Source organism: Cetorhinus maximus, chromosome 1 (assembly GCF_964194155.1).
Source record: "Cetorhinus maximus chromosome 1, sCetMax3.hap1.1, whole genome shotgun sequence".
Classification (NCBI taxonomy): Eukaryota; Metazoa; Chordata; class Chondrichthyes; order Lamniformes; family Cetorhinidae; genus Cetorhinus; species Cetorhinus maximus.
The window spans coordinates 170,011,564-170,031,995 of NC_135879.1; the positions used below are offsets into that span (position 1 = coordinate 170,011,564).

At 46.0% G+C, this 20,432-nt stretch overlaps 1 protein-coding gene across 1 annotated transcript in view; it reads right to left on the minus strand.

The window, feature by feature from the left end:
- LOC144685405 (granzyme K-like) overlaps positions 1-12,639 on the minus strand; it is a 28,896-nt gene extending 16,257 nt beyond the window's left edge. The window contains exons 1-2 of the mRNA XM_078549840.1: positions 12,572-12,639; positions 12,207-12,351 (exon numbers count right to left, since the gene is read on the minus strand). Of these exons, the coding sequence (XP_078405966.1) occupies positions 12,207-12,351; positions 12,572-12,635 (209 nt within the window). The 5' untranslated portion in view covers positions 12,636-12,639. The remainder of the gene's footprint in view (positions 1-12,206; positions 12,352-12,571) is intronic.
- Positions 12,640-20,432: the final 7,793 nt, after the last annotated feature.

Sequence of the window (20,432 nt, forward strand, 5' to 3'; positions counted from 1 at the left end):
TTACCTCCTGACTCCCCAAAACCTGTCCACCATCTACAAGGCACAAGTCAGGAGTGTAATGGAATACTCCTCACTTGCCTGGATTAGTACAGCTCCCACAACACTCAAGAAGCTTGACACCATCCAGGACAAAGCAGCCTGCTTGATTGGCACCACATCCACAAACATTCACTCCCTCCACCTCTGACGCACAGTAGCAGCAGTGTGTACCATCTGCAAGGTGCACTGCAGGAATTCACCAAGGCTTCTTAGACAGCACCTTCCAAACCCACAACCACTACCATGCAGAAGGACAACAGCAGCAGATACATGGGAACACCCCCACCTCGAAGTTCCCTTCAAAGTCACTCACCATCCTGACTTGGAAATATATCACCGTTCCTTCACTCTGAGTCAAAATCCTGAAATTCGCTTCCTAACAGCACTGTGGGTGTACCTACACCACATGGACTGCAGCGGTTCAAGAAGGCAGCTCACCACCACCTTCTCATGGGTAACTAGGGATGGGCATTAAATGCTGGCCCAGCCAGCAAAGCCCACAACCCAGGATTGCCCGCGAAACTGGCCGCCGACTATGATTTCATGCTGCCGGAAGTGCTTCAATGACCTGCTGTGTTCAGGAAGGGCACTGTGTTGGCATCGGTCAGTGTGCAGAAGTGTTAAGGTCTGGCCATCCCCCTGTGGATCTCAGGGGTGCTAGAATCTGAGCGCCAACTGTAAATGATGCCAGAGCTCAAGAAGCTCTAGCCAAAGGGATGGGCCCTGGCTGCTTGGACTGAGTGTCTTGCAGCTTGAGGACCATGACTCGGATGTGCCCTGGGAGGTGTTCCTCTGCTGGGATTGGCCAGGCTGCAATAGTGCTGCAGGTAGAGAGTGGACTAATCAATGCTCTTCTGTCCTTTCAGGAGAAGATGAGCCATAGCCAAGCCGAGAGGGCATGTACAGGCAGAGACCCCCCCAACCTGCTGCTGCTCACCAGGTACGAGCAGGACGTCCTAGAGCTGGAGAGCCGGCACGGTCCCCATGCAACCAGGCGTGGAGAAGTGGGGGTGCCAGACGAAGGTAAGAGCGCAGTACACAGAGTTGAGAGTCTCAGATTGTACAACCATTCTAGTGTAGACTCTTCATTGATGTGAACCTTGAACCTAGAGACCCCATTGATCATTGGAAGACGATGGCACCATGATGCAGATCTCCATTGTCTCACCCGGGTGCCTGGCATGCACAGTGACAGTGTGATGACTTTAACTAAGTCCTTCTTCCTCTTTTTAGGTTCACCAGCAGGCGTCCAATCTGCAGACCCCGAAGGGCCACCCCTGACACTGGAGGACCACCGGGCGTCATCTTCACCTGCATCACACCCACTCTCTGAAGCAGGCATCAGCGCAGATACCAGCACTTCGGTGGGCATTAGAGTGGCGGCTCGGTGTATATTGGTGAGGGTACTTCACACTCGCTTGAGGTGCAGGCGGAGGCAGAGACTGCCCAGGGCGCCGGCAGTCGGAGGACTGCTGGGGACCAGGACATTGCTCAGTTGAAGGCTGATGATGAGCCTCTGAAGTCGTCCATTAGGCGGCAGAAGCTGGTTGTCCAGCGAGATAAGTGGGAGAATCTGGCGGAGATCCATGAGAGTGTGCTTGCCATGGTCTCTGTGATGGAGGAGTCCATGCACAGTAAGCACTGCATCGACCATCATGGGTGAGCGAACTGCCCCCTCCATTGAGAGGGTGGCGACTCTCATGGAGAGGCAGCTCCAGGGGCAGAATCAGGGGTTCCTGGGGTTGCGCTTGGACCTGCAAACCCTCACACAGGCACTGACCTCAGTGGTCAGTGTCGGTATGCGAGATGGATGAGGCACCCAGTATCCTAGCTAGGTGTCCATCCATCAATGGTGAGCAGGGAGGTCCAGGGTGACCTCACGTTGGTGCACGAGCTGCTTGTTGTCTCTGTGGGCTCCTCCCAGGGCGCTCTGGATGACGGCAGCAGCTCCTCCGCCAGTGACCCTGGCATCTGATGAGGCTGCGGTGACTGGGGAGATGCCAGGCATGGCACTAGCCGCTCCCTCCCAGGCGGGACCAGCACAGACTCCACTGGCCAGAGGATGACTGCCAAGGTCATCAAGGCTTGGAAAATTCTGCCCACTGTCTCCAACACTTGAATGCACTGGTGGGAGCAGAAGTTGCAGGATTTAAGTAAAACACAAAGGAAAAGCATTATCATTACTGTAGATAAGGGTCGTAGGGCAGGAATAGACATACAGCACAGTAGCAATTAGATGAATGCAAGAAGCATTTAAATGTTAGCATGGATGCAGCCAGTAAGGTATTGGGTGCAAATATCAGTGTTATATAAATTATTTTATAGATGTCATGATGGAAGACAGAATGTACCATCAGAAGACATTCTATGGGGCAAATCACCAAGCCCAATCCCAACTACTCTGCTATTTAAAGGGAAACTAGCACATAACAGGAGAGGACAGCCTATAACAGTATCAACACAATGGCTAAGGATATGTTAAAATCAATGCCATCTGCAATAGCAATCTGATTTATGCACCCATAGGCACATTTGAGCTTCTCCCTTTACGGAGAAACTATGGATAACTTAGGGTTCAATATCCAAGCTACAATTTGTGCAATCCTAATGCTATCATAGGGTGCCATTTTCTCCTCTTCTTGCAGCATACAATATATCCACCAATAAGAAATTAATCTGAACCAGTTTAGGGCAAGGCAACATGTGTATAAAGCAAGGGGCCTGAGGACTTCTAGAAATTGACCCTGGAGCCTCACTGGTTGAGTCCCCAGAGGAAGGTTGGCCAACAAACAGAAACAATTCTGACCTACCTGCGTCCCCAACATTGGCTCTCAGGTTGGTTCTGTGAGCTGGTAGGGGGTGTGGGGTGAGGGTGATGTGATTAAAAGGGGCTAGAATAGTTGGGGTTGGGTGGGGTGGAAGAGATGGCAAGCCTATTAAGTTGGAGAAGCATCCCTGTTCCCTTTGAAGAACAGGTTTCATTAAAAAATAAGTTGTCAAATTTATCTTGGCAGCCACAGGTGCTCCTGATCAGGAAACAATTTTGAAAAAGGCGTGATTCAACTGGCATCAGTTCCATGATTAACATATTTGAGGGGCCTGGCACCTGTTTAAGGGGTCTGACAGTGTCATATAAAAATAAGGGCCCTACTAATTCTAACCAATGTTTGTCCAGATTGGGTGCAAGCCACCCCACTGCCAAATTGCAATGCTTTGTGCTCATTTAATACCCTAAAAATGGACGCAATACTTAACATTTTCTACTCGATAGAGTTTTTATACTCCATCTATTGTCATGTATGTATTTGTGCAAGTGTGATTTTCCCATTCTATGTGATGGTCAGTACAAAAGGGCGTGAAAACCCTTAAATACAACTCAAATTCTCTGATTGCTAAATTCAGACTTGCTGGAGTTATTTTTTTATTATTCGTTCATGGGATGTGGGCGTTGCTGGCTGGGCCAGCGTTTATTGCCCATCCCTAATTGCCCTTGAGAACTGAGTGGCTTGCTAGGCCATTTCAGAGGCAATTTAAGAGTAATCACGTTGCTGTGGGTCTGGAGCCACATGCAGGCCAGACCAGATAAGGACAGCAGATGACCTTCCCTAAAGGACATTAGTGAACCAGATGGGTTTTTAACGACAATCGACAATAGTTTCATGGTCATCATTAGACTTTTAATTCCAGATATTTATCTAATTCAAATTTCACCATCTGCTGTGGTGAGATTTGAACCCTGGGTCCCCAGAGCATTACCCTGGGTCTCTGGAGTACTAGTCCAGTGACAAATGGCATTATGGAAGCCAGAGAAATTAAAAATGGCAGGCACCCCACTGCTTCTGGCCATTTGTGGCGTAGCTAGCACAGCACGTGATGTTTGTGCTGATGAGGATGCTCATGTGGTTGTACCTTGCATGCAGTGGATGCATACAGAATAAGAAGGTTGGGACATCAAATGGCACCTCAGGCTGATTTGATGTGCATGCTGCCAATTTTGTTCATGCAGTTGGAGTTGACAACCTGTCCCATTCACTCCTGGCTGAACATTAACATTATTTAAAAGGCGAGCCATCAAACTTATAGGTGATTGACTCTTGCAAAGTTCGCGGAAGCACTGTGAGGGGTTTTGGTGACTCATTGGATTTTGAAAGAACTGTTACTGAATCCTGACAGTGAGGTCAGAGGACTTTTTTACCCTGTCAGCAGAAAGCCTGCAAGTGTTATGGGGTCTATGACTGCAGCCCGTTTGGGCTGTAACACAACAGGTGGATTGAGAACAAGCAGTGGAGGGAAAAAGCTGTGTAAGTTGGAGATGGAGGAGGGCTCTCAACCAAGAATCTTTAGGGAGCACTTCTCCTATTTCCCACTCAGCCAGGTGCAATGTCTGAGGCCATTCATCAAGGAGGTGGCCACTGACCAGTGTCACCTCCTTCAACAGGATCCACAGCCACAAGCAGGGCAAGGACAAAGCTACCGGTGGCTGTCAAACTCGCCATTGTCCTCAACCTCTACAAAAGCAGATCTTTCCAGCTGGGAGCAGGCAACAGAGCCAACACCTTCAAGCTTGCTGACTATCATTGCATCAGGGAGGTAACAGAGACTCTAAATGCCAGGACAGGAGACTTTATTGTCTTTTCTCTGCCAGGATAGTGGGATTAAGACCATAAGACCATAAGACATAGGAGCAGTAATTAGGCCATTCGGCCTATCAAGTCTGCTCTGCCATTCAATCATGGCTGATAAGTTTCTCAACCACAGTCTCCCGCCTTCTCCCCGTAACCATTGATCCCCTTACCAATCAAGAACCTATCTATTTCGGTCTTAAATACACTCAATGGCCAGGCCTCCACAGCCTTCTGTGGCAATGAATTCCATAGATTCACCACTCTCTGGCTAAAGAAGTTTCTCCTCATCTCTGTTCTAAAAGGTCTTCCCTCTACTCTGAGGCTGTGCCCTCGGGTCCTAGTCTCTCCTACTAATGGAAACATCTTCCCCACGTCCACTCTATCCAGGCCTTTCAGTATTCTGTAAGTTTCAATCAGAAACCCCCTTATCCTTCTAAACTCCATCGAGTATAGACCCAGAGTCCTCAAATGTTCCTCATATGTTAAGACTTTCATTCCTGGGATCATTCTCGTGAACATCCTCTGGACCCTCTCCAGGGCCAGCACATCCTTCCTGAGATACGGGGCCCAAAATTGCTCACAATCTTCTAAATGTGGTCTGACCAGAGCCTGATGAAGCCTCAGCAGCACATCCCTGCTTTTATATTCTAGTCCTCTCAAAATAAATGCCAACATTGCATTTGCCTTCCTAACTACTGACTCAACTTGCAAGTTAACCTTAAGAGAATCCTGGACTAGGACTCCCAAGTCCCTTTGCACTCCAGATTTCTGAATTCTCTCCCCATTTAGAAAATAATCTATGCCTCTATTCTTCCTACCAAAGTGCATGACCTCACACTTCCCCACATTGTATTCCATCTGCCACTTCTTTGCCCATTCTCCTAACATGTCCAAATCATTCTGCAGCCTCCCTGCCTCCTCAATACTACCTGTCCCTCCACCTATCTTTGTATCATCTGCAAACTTAGCCAGGATGCCCTCAGTTCCTTCATCTGGATCATTAATGTATAAAGTGAAAAGTTCTGGTCCCAACACTGACCCCTGCGGAACTCCACTAGTCACCGGCTGCCATCCTGAGAAGGACCCCCTTATCCCCATTCTCTGCCTCCTGCCAGACAGCCAATCTTCTATCCATACTAGTACCTTGCCTCTAACACCATGGGCTCTTATCTTACTGAGCAGCCTCCTGTGTCAAAGGCCTTCTGGAAGTCCAAGTAGATAACATCCATTGGCTCTCCTTTGTCAAACCTACTCGTTACCTCCTCAAAGAATTCTAACAGATTTATCAGGCATGACCTCCCCTTGATGAAACCATGCTGACTTTGCCCGATTTTACCATGCACTTCCAAGTATTCTGAAATCTCATCCTTGATAATGCACTCTAAAATCTTACCAACGACCGAGGTCAGGCTAATCGGCCTGTAATTTCCCGTCTTTTGCCTCACTCCCTTCTTAAACAGGGGGGTTACATTAGCGATTTTCCAGTCCTCTGGGACCCTCCCTGACTCCAGTGATTCCTGAAATATCACCACTAATGCCTCCACTATCCCTTCACCTATCTCCTTCAGAACTCTGGGGGTGTAATCCATCTGGTCCAGGTGATTTATCCACCTTCAGACCTTTCAGTTTTCCTAGCACCTTCTCCTTGGTAATGGCCACCATACTCACCTCTGCCCCCCGACTCTCTTGAACTTTGGGGATGTCACTCGTGTCTTCCACTGTGAAGACTGACGCAAAGTACCTATTCAGTTCCTCCGCCATTTCTTTGTTCCCCACTACTACTTCCCCAGCGTCATTTTCCAGCGGCCCAATGTCCACTTTTTCCTCTCTCTTACCCTTTATATATCTAAAACAACTCTTGCAATCTTCTTTTATATTACTGGCTAGTTTACCCTCATATTTAATCTTCTCCCTCCTTATTTCTTTTTTAGTTGTCCTCTCTGGTCTTTGTAGGGTTCCCAATTCCCTGGTTTCCCACTGCTCTTCACCGCATTGTATGCTTTCTCTTTAGCTTTTATGCTGTCCCTGACTTCCCTTGTCAGCCATGGTTGCCTCGTCCTCCCTTTAGTATGCTTCTTCTTCCTAGGGATGAATTTTTGCTGTGTCTCCCAAATTACTCCCAGAAACTCCTGCCATTGCTGTTCCACTGTCTTTCCTGCTAGGCTCATCTCCCAATCAATTCTGGCCAGCTCCTCCCTTATGCCTCTGTAGTTGCCTTTATTCAACTGTAATACCATTACATCTGATTCCAGCTTTTTCCTCTCAAATTGCAGGGTAAATTCTATCATAGTGCAGGGAGCCATTGACTGCATGTGCGTGATGCTGCGGAGCTATATGTAAATGCAGAACCCAAAGAAAGGGTTGTCATGGCATCAATGTGCTGGTGGTGTGCACCATGCCTAGATCACCTTGCTGATGAATATCCACTTCCCTGGAAGCAGCCACAATGCTTTCATTCCATGGCAGTCTGCTGTTCCCACTACCCTTGGACCAGCACAATGAACCAGAGACCAGCTGTGTGGAGACAAGGTATATCATTTATATACCTGCCTCATGGCTCCCCTCCAACACCTGACCACGGGAGGACAATGTACCTATAAGAAGAACCATGCAGCCACAAAGGACATCATGGAGCTAACCATTGGTATCCTGGAGCAATGGTTCTGCTGCCTGGAGCACTCAAGGGTAGCAAACCTGCCCTCACAAGGGCAGGTGTCTAAGTTTGTAGTGCTCTGCTGCATCCTTCATAACCTCACTGCATCATGAGGATTCAGCCCTTGGCACAAGATATTCAGAGGCCATCTCAGGAGAAGGAAAGGAAAAGAATGCAGGGAGGATGCATCCAAGGCTCCTTTACCCCATACAGACTGTCTGTAAGCCCCTATTGAATGTCCAGTTCCCCAAAGATCTCAGACCATCTTCACCATTATTCCACAATTACCCACCTTTCAATCCATCTGCTCTGGCCCATCACAGCATCCTTTGGTCAAATTCCTGCAATAAAACCGCCAACAAAAAAACTTTCCATAACAACTTTATCCATCCACACTTCCATTCATACAGATAAACGGAACCATTCATCCTTATGCATTCTCTGCCAGTCTTGTGGGTGGCTTTACCTGCTCTAGTGCTCCTATGCACTGATTTTTCAAAAATTCTTTCATGGGATGCGAGCATCGCTTCACTTGTTGTCCATCCTAACTGTCTTTGAGAAGGTGGTGTTGAGCTGCCTTCTTGAACCGCTGCAGTCCATGTGGTGTAAGTACACCCACAGTGCTGTTAGGAAGGGAGTTCCAGGATTTTGACTCAGTGACAGTGAAGGAACAGCGATATATTTCCAAGTCAAGATGGGGTGTGATTTGGAGGGGAACTTGCAGTTGGTGGTGTTCCCATGTGTCAACTGCCCTTGTCTTTCTAGGAGGTAGAGGTCGCTGGCTTGGAAGATCCTGGTTAAGGAACATTGGCAAGTTGTTGCAGTGCAGCTTGTAAATGGTGCACAATGATGTCACTGTATGGCTGCAATGGAGAGAGTGAATGTTTAAGTTGGTGGATGGGGTACCAATCAAGCAGGCCACTTTGTCCTGATTGGTGTTGAGCTTCTTGAGTACTTTTGGAGCTGCGCTTATCCAGGCAAGTGTAGAGTATTCCATCACATTCTTGATTTGTGACTAGTAGATGGGGGACAAGCTTTGGGGAGTCCGGAAGTGAGTTACTTGTCACAGGATTCCTAGCCTCTGACCTGCTCTTGAAGCCACATTATTTATATGACTGATCCACTTAAGGTTCCCACTAGTTGCAGCATGGCTGGCGGAAGGCTGCAAATGGCCTTGGAGAACAACCTTGAGCCGTTCTGGCTCTTGCGATCCCAGCCTCAGGCTGCATCACCTTGGCATGGATGGCAGCAGTCTAAGTTGGCTGGCTGACAGGCACTGACAGAGTGGCACTGTGAGGGCATGAATGCTGTCATCCTGAGAGAGGACATCAGGTTCTGAGCTGTGGGTCAGTGTCTCAGCAATCCTAGTAATCTATTGGAGAAAAGATGGCTGGACTGCTGTAAGAACCTATAAGTCTTTTGAACATTAAGATCTACAGCTAGGATGGCAGTGGCTGAGCCTGACATGACATGAAGCATAGACCTCATGCTCTCAGTCTGAGCTCCCAATGCAACACTAAGACATTGGGTGATTTCTGCTTATGCTGCAATGGAGCTGAGAGGGTGGCATTTGATGCTTCATTGTGGCTGGTTTGGCAAGTGTCTCCCTGGAATTGGCCATCACCTCCATACCTGAAAGAATGGTCTTCGTGTGCAGCTGTGCGTCATGCTGAAGCTGAACTCATCCATGTTTCATGACAGTGGCAAGAAGTTGTCTGGCCATTGCATCCCTGTGTGTTATTCTCAGCAGCACTCTCTTGTACACTGCCCTGTCAAAGTTCTCATCTGGGACCCCGGCTTCAGAATGTGTCTGCAACCTCATTCTATGGTGAGCTGGTATGCAAACTATCCTTTCCCCCTGGCTGCAGACACTCCTACACAGTAACTCAGCACATGCTGATCTTGACTTGATGCTAACTCTAAGGTACACCCTGTTCCAGTATCTGAACTGATGGCTGCAAGTGTCAGATCAGTGACAGTGTTGAGCTTCTTGAGTGCTGTTGGAGCTGCACTCATCCAGGCAAGTGGAGAGTATTCCATCACACTCCTGATTTGTGCCTGGTAGATGGTGGGCAGACTTTGGGAAGCCAGAATGTGAGTTCCTCACTACAGGATTCCTAGTCTCTGACCTGCACTTGTAGCCATAGTATTTATATTCCAGCTCAGTTTCTGGTCAATGGTAACCCCTAAAATGTTGATAGTTGGGTATTCAGTGATGGTAATGCCATGGAATGTCAAAGGGCAAAGATTAGATTCTCTCTTGTTGGAGATGGTCATTGTCTGGCACTTGCGTGGCCCGAATTTTATTTGCCACTTGTCAGCCTAAGCCTGGATATTGTCCAGGTCTTGCTGCATTTTGACATTGACTGCTTCAGTATCTGAAGAGTCGCGAATGATGCTGAACATTGTGCAATCATCAGCAAACATTCCCACTTCTGACATTACAAAGGAAGTGATGTCATTGATGAAGCAGCTGCAGATGATTGGCCCTGAGGAACTCCTGCAGTGATGTCCTGGAACTGAGGTGATTGACCTCCAACAACCACAACCATCTTCCTTTGTGATAGGTATGACTCCAACCAGTGGAGGCTTTCCTCCTGATTCCCATTGACACCAGTTTTGCTAGGGCTCCTTGATGCCAAACTCGGTCAAATGCTGCCTTGATGTCAAGTGCAGTCACTCTCACCTCACCTCGGGAGTTCAGCTCTTTTGTCCATGTTTGAACCAAGGCTGTAATGAGGTCAGGAGCTGAATGGCCCTGGTGGAACCCAAACTGGGCATCAGTGAACAGGTTGTTGCTAAGCAAATGCCACTTGATAGCACAGTTGATGACCCCTTCCATCACTTTACTGATGATCAAGTAGACTGATGGGGCTGTAATTGGCCAAGTTGGATTTGTCCTGCTTTTTGAGTGCAGGACATACCTGGGCAATTGTCAAATTACTGGGTAGATGCCAGTATTGTAATTATACTGGGACAGCTTGGCTATGCATACGGCAAGTTCTAGAGCCCTCAGTGCTATTGCCGGAATGTAGTCAGGGCCCATAGCCTTTGCAGTATCCAGTGCCTTCAGCCATTTCTTGATATCACGTGAAGTGAATTGAATTGGCTGAAAACTGGCATCTGTGATGCTGGGGACTTCCAGAGGAGACTGAGATGGATCGTCCATTCGGCAGTTCTGGCTGAAGATTATTGCTAATGTCTCAGCCTTATCTTTTGCACTAATTTTCTGGACTCCCTCATCATTGAGGATGGAGTTATCTGTGGAGCCACCTCCTCCAGTGAGTTGCTTAATTGTCCACCACCATTCATGACTGGATGTGGCAGGACTGCAGAGCTTAGATCTGATCCATGAGTTGTGGAATCGCTTCGCTCTGTCTATCACTTGCTGCTTATGCTGTTTGGCATGCAAGTCCTCCTGTGTTGTAGCTTCACCAGATTGACACTTTACTTTTAGGTATGTTTGCTGTTGCTCCTGGCATGCCCCCTTGTACTCTTCATTGAATGGTATGATTCCATGAATATGACTATGCTAGGCAGTTGCTTGTGAGAGTGAGACAGCTCTCCCAATTTTGGCACAAGCCCTCAAATGTTAGTAAGGAGGACTTTTCAGGGCCAACAGAGCTGAGTTTGTCATTGCTGTTTCCGGTGCCTAGGTTGATGCCGGTGGTCTATCCGGTTTCATTCTTTATTGACTTAATTGACTGAGCAGCTTGCTAGGCCATTTCAGAGGCATTTAAGAGTCAACCATATTGCTGTGGGCCTGGAGTCACATGGAGGCTAGACCAGGTAAGGATGACAATTTCCTCCCCTAAGGCATTTGTGAACCAGATGGGTTTTATATGACAATCGACAGTGATTTCATGGTCATCATTGGACATTAATGATTGAATTCAAATTCCACAATCTGCTGTGGTGGGATTCAAACCCCAGCCCCCAGAGCATTACCCTGTGTCTATGGATTACTAGCCCAGTGACAATAGCACTAAGCCACCACTTCCCTGCCATTAAGTTACTACTCAATGAAATAGGAAGATGTGAACCCATTGGAAAATGGAAATGACTGTGGATTGTTTGCTCTTAGGACTGTAAAACAGTGGAGATAGTGATGTGTGATAAGCATAAAAGGGGAGTGTTCTTTCTCTGTAGTTTAACGTATAAGTTTCCTACAAAAATAGTGTTTTGTCAATTATGTTTTAGTCATTTGTAGCATTAAACGTTTTAAAACTTGAAATATCATCCTTTTCAGCTATTAATTGGAAGCTGGAATTTCTTAGTACAGCTTTTTCCTACTAGATAACATGGCCCTCCAGATACCCTAATCTAAGAGGGCATAACAACCATGGACATGTCTATGATTATGCTTGGCAAAGTAGAACAATCTTTTGCCATTGCCTTCTGTAGTATGACCAACCAGGAAACGCTCCTGTTTTTGCTACCTGCTATCAGGTGCATTGGAAGGATTTACAGGCTGATAACCAACACACCTTTGATGGCTATCAAGTCCTGGAGTCAGACTTGAACCCAGAGCTTCTAGCTCAGGGGTAGGTACACTACTATTGCAACACAAGTCCTCTTTGACTATAAGCCATCAACTCTGAAATTGATGTCAACGCAATGAGTAGTAATTAATGCTTTTTGGGTGAGATAAGGGATCGCCTATTTTAAGTATTGAGGACTATAAATTTCAATAGATTTTGCAAACGAATCGAAGACATACCATCTGAAATCATTATGCCTTTTAACTTGTTTTATTCTATTTAGGTTACAGACATTCCAGAAACGTTTAATTTATTATTTTAAGCAACATTATTAAATATAACCAAAATTATAATCTATAATGTTCCTTCTTAATTATGTTATACAGCAAGAGGAATACATTAACTCACACTTCACAGTGTGCTGCAGTCAGTACCCATCTTGGTGCAATCAAAGCTCCTCCACAAATATGTCGTTTGTTCACTTGGATAGATACCATGTACGTTCTAGAATGAGGCTGAACCTCATGACCCCCAATAATTTCTGAGCAGACACCTACAGTAAAAGATAATAATTCTAAAAGAGTATTATGTTTAAAAATGAGAGCTCTGAAAAAACTGCAAATGTTGAAAATCAGAATTAAAACAGAAAATGCAGGGATCACTGTTTTGTAACATTTTACATTTTCAGTGGAGACCTTTGGTCAAAGTTAAATGAAAAAAAAGAGAAGCCCCTTTCAGAGCAACAGTTAGTTAATTGTAGATATTCAGCTTACCTCCTTGCCCTGTCAAAAAAGTAATTTTGAAAGCAAGAGACAGCACCCAAATTAAGTTGTCCATTTTGTTAAATAAAGACAAAAATATTGTTTCATTTTATAGCATTGACAAAGGATGTGGTTACAGTTTATGTGCAAAACAATCGGCAATTTTTGTATGAGATTTAACACTTTGTAATAAAACAACATCCAAATATGGTCAGCCTACTTTAAATCATCACAAAAAGTGTCATCAACAGTGCTACCATGCAACACTTACTCACAGATAACTTACTCACCAAGGCTCAGTTTGGGTTTCGCCAGGACCGTTTAGATTTAGACATCGTTACAGCCTTGGTTGTGACGTGAACATGAGCTGAATTCCAGAGGTGAGGTAAGAGTAACTGCCCTTGACATTAAGGCAGCATTTGACCAAGTGAGCTATCAAGGAGCACCGGTAACACTGAAGTTAATGAGAATCTGGGGACAACTCTCCATTAGCTGGAGTCATACCTGACACAAAATAAGATGGTTGTAATTATTGGAGTTCATTTCTGCCCTAGGACCGCACTGCAAGAGTTCCTCAGAACATCAACCTAGGGACAAATTTATTCAACTTTTATTTCCCTACATGGTAAGTTCAGAATTACAGCTGCTCATTGATGATTATACTGTTTTCAGCCCCATTCACAATTCCTCAGATAATGAAGTAATCCATGCCCACATGCAGCAAGTCCTGGACAGCATCCAGGTTTGGGATGATAGCTGACAAGTAACATCTGCATCACACAAGTGCTAGGCAATGGCTATCTCCAACAAGAGACAACCTAATCACCTTTCTTGACATTCAGTGGCATTAATATTGAACAGCCCCTCACTGTCAAGGTCGCCACTAACTTTGATGGAAATTAAAATTAGAAGTGTAAATTGGTCACTTAAGGGCTGCAGGTGGGCAGGTCATCTGAAGCCCCTGTTGTCCCATGTAAAATTTCACACAGGTCAATAGTGGGTGGGTAGGTGGCGGTAAGGCCACGCACTGGACTTTACGAGTATCCCCTTTCCTATAAGCCTACTGGTGGGGAGCATAATATCCAGCCTATAAACCAGCCAGCTTAACCCAGTGTTAGGTAAAATAATGGAATCTGGAATCCCTACTAAAGGAGAGAATAGAAGAACATCTAAAATTGAAAAATATGATAATGAAGAGTCAGCATAGGTTCCAAAAGAAAAAATCTTGCTGACCAACCTTATTGGATTTTTTGAGGAAGTTATAGCAATAGGAGGAGGTCTTATGGCTCAGTGGATAATGTCCTTGCTCCTGAGCCAGAAGCTCTGGGTTCAAGTCCCACTCTAAAACTCAATGGCCAAAGAAGGCATGTTCATAATGTGCCCTAACATTATGTTGAGTATCAACCTGTAAATCCTTCCAACACACACTAATGACAGGTGATACAAATGGGAGAGGTACCTGGTCACCCATGTAATAGAAATAGATTTTTTTTATTCATTCACGGGGTGTGGGCTTTTCTGGCTGGGCAAGGGCTAGTTGCCCTTGAGAAGGTGGTGGTGAGCTGCCTTCTTGAACCACTGCAGTCCATGTGGTGTAGGTACATCCACAGTGCTGTTAGGAAAGGAGTTCCAGGATTTTGACCCAGTGACAGTGAAGGAACTGCAATATATTTCCAAGTCAGGATGGTGAGTGACTTGGAGGGGAACTCCCAGGTGGTGGTGTTTCCATCTGTCTGCTGCCCTTGTCCTTCTAGATGACAGTGGTTGTGGGTTTAGAAGGTGCTGTCGAAGGATCCTTGGTGAATTCCTGCAGTGCATCTTGTAGATGGTACACACTGCTGTTACTATGCGTCACTGATGGAGGGAGTGAATGTTTGTGGATGTGGTGCCAATCAAGTGGGCTGCTTTGTTCTGGATGGTGTCATGCCTCTTGAGTGTTGTGGGAGCTGTACTCATCCAGGCAAGTGAGGAGTGTTCCATCACACTCCTGATTTGTGCCTTGTAGATGATGGACAGGCTTTAGGGAGTCAGGAGGTGCGTTACTCATTGCAGGATTCCTAGCCTCTGACCTGCTCTTATAGCCACAGTGTTTATTTGGCTAGTCCAGTTCAGTTTCTGGTCAATGGTAACCCCCAGGATATTTATAGCAGGGGATTCAGTGATGGTAATGCTATTGAACATCAAAGGACGATGGTTAGATTCTCTCTTGTTAGAGATGGTCATTGCCTAACACTTGTGTGGTGTGAATGTTACTTGCCACTTGTCAGCCCAAGCCTGCATATTGTCCAGGTCTTGCTGCATTTGGACTTGGACTGCTGCAGTATCTGAGGAGTCGCAAATGGTGCTGAACATTGTGCAATCATCAGCGAACATCCCCACTTCTAACCTTATGATGGAAGGAAGGTCTTTGATGAAGCAGCAGAAGATATTTGGGCCTAGGATACTATCCTGAGGAACTCCTGCAGTGATGTCCTGGAGCTGAGATGATTGACCTCCAACGACCACAACCATCTTCCTTTGTGCTAGGTATGACTCCAACCAGCGGAGAGTTTTCCCCCTGATTCCCATTGACTCCAGTTTTGCTAGGGCTCCTTGATGCCACACTTGGTTAAATGTGACCTTACTGTCAAGAGCAGTCACTCTCACCCCACTGGCACTAACCATAGCTCCTCCACCAGCACTATCCATAGCTCCAGACTCCAACAAGCATGTAAAACTGCATGTTGTCACAGCAACACAAACTCCCTGGTGGGGGGGTGGTCGTCTCGGATGCCTGGACGCCTGGGGCAGAATTTTGCCCTCGTCTGGTGGGCTTGGCGAGGGCGAGCGCGGGCAGCCAGGAAGCTAACTGCTGTCCACGATTGGGCCGCAACTGCAATCTCATGCTGGCGGGCCAATTAAGGACCACCCAGCATGAAAAGTGCACTGCAGTGCTCAGTGCTGCCTGTGTGGGGGTGGGAGCAGGGCGAGCACAGGTGTGTGCAGGAAAAGCTCCCTGAGGCACAGGGCAGCCTCAGGGAGATGAAGATTTTTGAAAATAGGAAAGAAAGGTTTTTAAAATGTTAATTACATGTTCCCTCATGTGACTCTGACATGTTAGAAATTAGTTTGAAAAATTTTTAATTTATTTTTATGACTGATCGAAACCTCATCCCACCCATAGATGAGGTTTTCAAAGACCCCAAAGCCGACTTGGCCTTTCCGCCCACCCGCCAACTGTAAGGTTGGACAGTCAGCGAAAAATTTCATTTTATTAAAGCTTTAATGGCCTTAACAGGCCCGTTAATTGTTGGCGGGTGTGCTGCCGACTCCTGTGCGTGCCTGCTGACCGAAATATCGTGAAATTGCGTTAAAATGGGCGCTTGCCCAACATCATTGAGCGTCATTTTATGCTCGTTGGGGTCGGATGCGCGTCCGTCCAACGAGCAGAAAACTCTGCCCCTGGAGTGGATTCTGCCAACAGCATGGAGTTTAATTCCTGTTCCGGCAGGGGTGGACCTGCCTTTGGGCAGAGAACTGACGTAGAATAGAGACAATGGACAATGGTGATGTAATATATCTGGAGGTAATAAGCGAATAAATAAGCTCAGAGAATGTAAAGTCATGGGACCAATGATAGAATGGATTGCTGGCTGGCTTCAAGCAGAAAGCAGAGAGTGGGAATAAAGGGTTGTGATTCAGAGTGGCAGAAGATGGGAAGCTCACAATTTATACCAACAATTTGGATTTTGGAATCAAAAGCTGTGAAGAAAATATCATTTTTTTCCTACTATTACTGTGAGATACTGAAGCAGGCTTGTGGGGGCGTGTGTGTGTGTGTGTGTGTGTGACTAATTTAATTAAACTGAAGACAGTTAGACTGCAAGCTCTAAACCATAAAGAGATTAGATGTAAAAGTAAGAATTTTGAAATGGAAATGGACAAGCTAACATTTGCATTTGTACATAAGCTGAGAGGTTGTTTGAATTACAAAGGGGAATTAGAAGGTGACAAGGAAAATGACTGCATCTTGTGGGAGTGCATTGTTAAACAAGCAATGGGGATATCATGTTTTATTGACCTAAAAACAAAGACAAGATGGAAACATGAAAGATCGTATATTTGGAAGAGTTTGAGTTTCAAAGAAGGATGAAACAATGGGATTTAAAGATAAAAAGGGGAGAAAATGTATTTAAGGAAAGATTGAACATTGTATGAGTGGATAGGGCATGTGAGACCTTGAAGTGTGTACAGTGAATTTTCAGCTTCTAGCCACCCCAGAGAAATTGACAGGGCCCTCAACCATGTCCGGCCCATCTCCCGTGCATCCGCCCTCTCACCTTCCTCTCCCTCCCAGAACCAAGATAGGATCCCCCTTGTCCTCACTTATCACCCCGCCAGCCTCCGTATTCAAAGGATCATCCTCCGCCATTTCCGCCAACTCCAGCATGATGCCACCACCAAACACATCTTCCCTTCACCCCCCCCGCGGCATTCCACAGGGATCATTCCCCCCGGGACACCCTGGTCCACTCCTCCATCACCCCCTACACCTCAACCCCCTCCCACGGCACCTTCCCATGCAACCGCAGAAGGTGCAACACCTGCCCCTTTACTTCCCCTCTCCTCACCGTCCAAGGGCCCAAACACTCCTTTCAAGTGAAGCAGCATTTCACTTGCAGTTCCCTCAATTTAGTCTACTGCATTCGCTGCTCCCAATGCGGTTTCCTCTACACTGGAGAGATCAAACGCAGGCTGGGTGACCGCTTTGCGGAACACCTTTGGTCTGTCCGCAAGCATGACCCAGACCTCCCTGTCGCTTGCCATTTCAACACTCCACCCTGCTCTCATGCCCACATGTCTGTCCTTGGCCTGCTGCATTGTTCCAGTGAAGCTCAATACAAACTGGAGGAACAGCACCTCATCTTCCGACTAGGCACTTTACAGCCTTCTGGACTGAATATTGAGTTCAACAATTTTAAATCATGAACTCTTTCCTCCATCCCCACCCCCTTTCCGGTCCCCCTTTTTTCCAAATATTTATATAGATTTTTCTTTTCCCACCTATTTTCATTATTTTTATCTGTATGCTTGTGCACTATATTCAACAATAGGGCTTCCCTTGCCCCCCCTCCCCTGTCACCAGTCGCCTGCAGGGGTGCAAGAGCCTGGCAGGGTGGTCTGATAATGATATGCTGATGTTTTACTGCCATCAGTGGCGGAGCAGACAGTCACGACATGCGTTTCCATCATCGTGAAACTGATCACGCCATATTGTCCGCTCATGCCACTGATCACACCCGTCACCAGCGGGCACAGAAAATTCAGCCCTTTATTTCTGACCTCAGTGCACATACCTTCTCCTAATAACAATACAAATTGCTAATAGTTGTGATAGCTTGGCCAAGTTTTCTTTTGGAATTTGGTCAGCCTGGCAATCACCACCTGCCATATCATAACAAAACACAAATTCTAAATTTGCGGATGGCACCAAATTGGTGGAGGTGAGGAGATAGTCAGTATTGAGGAGAACATTAGGGAGCACACTTGTGAAGTGGACAAATAATTGGCAAGTTAAGTTCAACACAGATAAGTGTGAGGTAGCACATATTGGTAGGAAAGTTACTTGGAAGATGCAAGCCTGTGTAATGTACAGGCACAAGGGATCTCAGAGTACAAAAACATCAATCACTAAAAGTTAAATCATGGGTTAGCAAGGCCATTAAAAAAAAACAAGCACTAGGCTTTATTTCTAGAGGGATGAAATTCAAAAGTAGGGAAGCTATGCTAAACCTGAATTGGTTATACCACGCTCAGAGTACAGTGGGCAGTGCTGGCTGCCATTTTATAAAAAGGATATGGAAGCATTGGAGTGGGCACAGAGGAGATTTACAAGGATGATACCAGAAATGCGTGGGTATACTTATCAGGACAGGATTGACAGATGGCATCTCTTTTCTATTGAAAAAACAAGGCTGAGGGTTGATCTAAATGAGGTACTTAAAATTTGAAAGCTTTTGATAGAGTGGATAGAATGGAGAAAATGTATTCTCTTCTGCTGAAGAGCATAAATTGAGGTCTTTGATATAAGAAAGTCACCAAGAAATCCAATAGGGAATTCAGAAGAAACTTCTTTACCCAAAGAGTGGTGAAAATGTGGAACTCACTTGAGTGGAGATGCGGGGTCTGAGGGTGACAAGGAAAGTGTGCTAACTTGGGAATTTGGTGCAGGTGGGAATTTGTTGCAGGGAGGGAAGGAGGTGCTGATTTTTATACCTTTTTTTATCCTGCAGTAGATGATGAGTGTTCATAGCCATTAATTAGGCGAGCAGATAGGTAATTGGTTGGGTGAGTTTTAAAATTTTATCCTTTTAAATGTGGACAGTTGTTTAAACTGGTATTGGGGAGATATAAGTATTACATTAAATTTATAGCCTAACTAGTTAATCTGACTACAGATAACAGTTGAATGATAACAAAATAAATATGGCAGGGCAGGCGATGTGTTGCATCTGTAGCATGTAGGCCCTAGTGGACACCAGTGTGGTGCTTGGCAACCACATCTGCAGTAAGGGTTTGCAGCTCCAGGAACTTCGGTTCAGAATTAATCAGCTGGAGTTTGGGCTTTGGACATTACAATGCATCGGAGTGGGTGGTGGGGGGGAGGTTGTGGGCGTGGGTGGGAAAGTTAGCAGGACACTGGACAAGGAGACTGTCATGCCCCTTAGGGTAGGGATTTTAGATTTTGTCCAAGGTTAAGGACAGGAGGGCGTAACTGCAAGTGAGGCAGGTATGGGGATCCAAATGGTAGCAATGGAGGAGCCTCAGCCCTTGCAATTGCCCAGCAGGCTACAAACATATGAAATAGGAGCAGAAATAGGCCATTTGGCCACTTGAGCCTGCTCCACTATTCAATAAGATCATGGCTGATCTGTTTGTGTTTCAGGTTCCATATTCCTATCTACCCCCAATAGCCTTTTATTCCTTTGCTTAACGAGAATCTATCTACCCCTGTCTTAAAAATATTCACTGACCCTGTTTCCACAGGTGGAGAGTCCCAAAGTCACACAACGCTGTGAGAGAAAATGTTTCTCCTCATCTCTGTCCTATAAGGGTGACCACTAATTTTAAACAGTGCCCCCTAGTTCTGGACTCACCCACAAAAGGAAACACCCTTTCCAGGTCTGCCTTGTCAAGGCCGTTCAGGATCTTATATACTTCAATCAAGTCACCCCTCAATCTTCTAAACTCCAGCGGAAACAAGCCCAGCCTGTCCAACCTATCCTCATAAGATAACCCACTCATTCCAGGTGTCAATCTGGTAAACCTCCTCTGAACCATCTCCAACACATTTACATCCTTCCTTAAATAAGGGGACGAAAACTGCACACAATATTCGAGATGCGGTCTCATCAATGCCCTGGTATAACTGAAGTATAACATCCTTACTTTTATGTTCAATCCCTCTTGTAATAAAGGATAGCATTCCATTAGTCTTCTTGATTACATGCTGTTCTGCATACTAACGTTTTGGGACTCGTGCACTAGAACACCTAGGTCCCTCTGAACCTCAGAATTTTGCAGTCATTCTCAGCTTTTTTATTCTTCCTGCCAAAGTGAACAACTTCACTTTTTCCTAAACTATACTCCATCTGCCAGATTTTTTCCCACTCACCCAAACTATTTACATCCGTCTGCAAACTCCTTATGTCTTCTTCACAACATACTTTCCTACCAACCTTTGTGTCATCTGCAAATTTAGCTACCATGCCTTTCCTACCCTCATCTAAGTCATTGATGTAAATTGTAAAAAGTTGAGGCCCGAGCGCAGACCCCTGCAGAACTCCACTCATCACATCCTGCCACATCCTGCCAATCAGAAAAAGGCCCATTT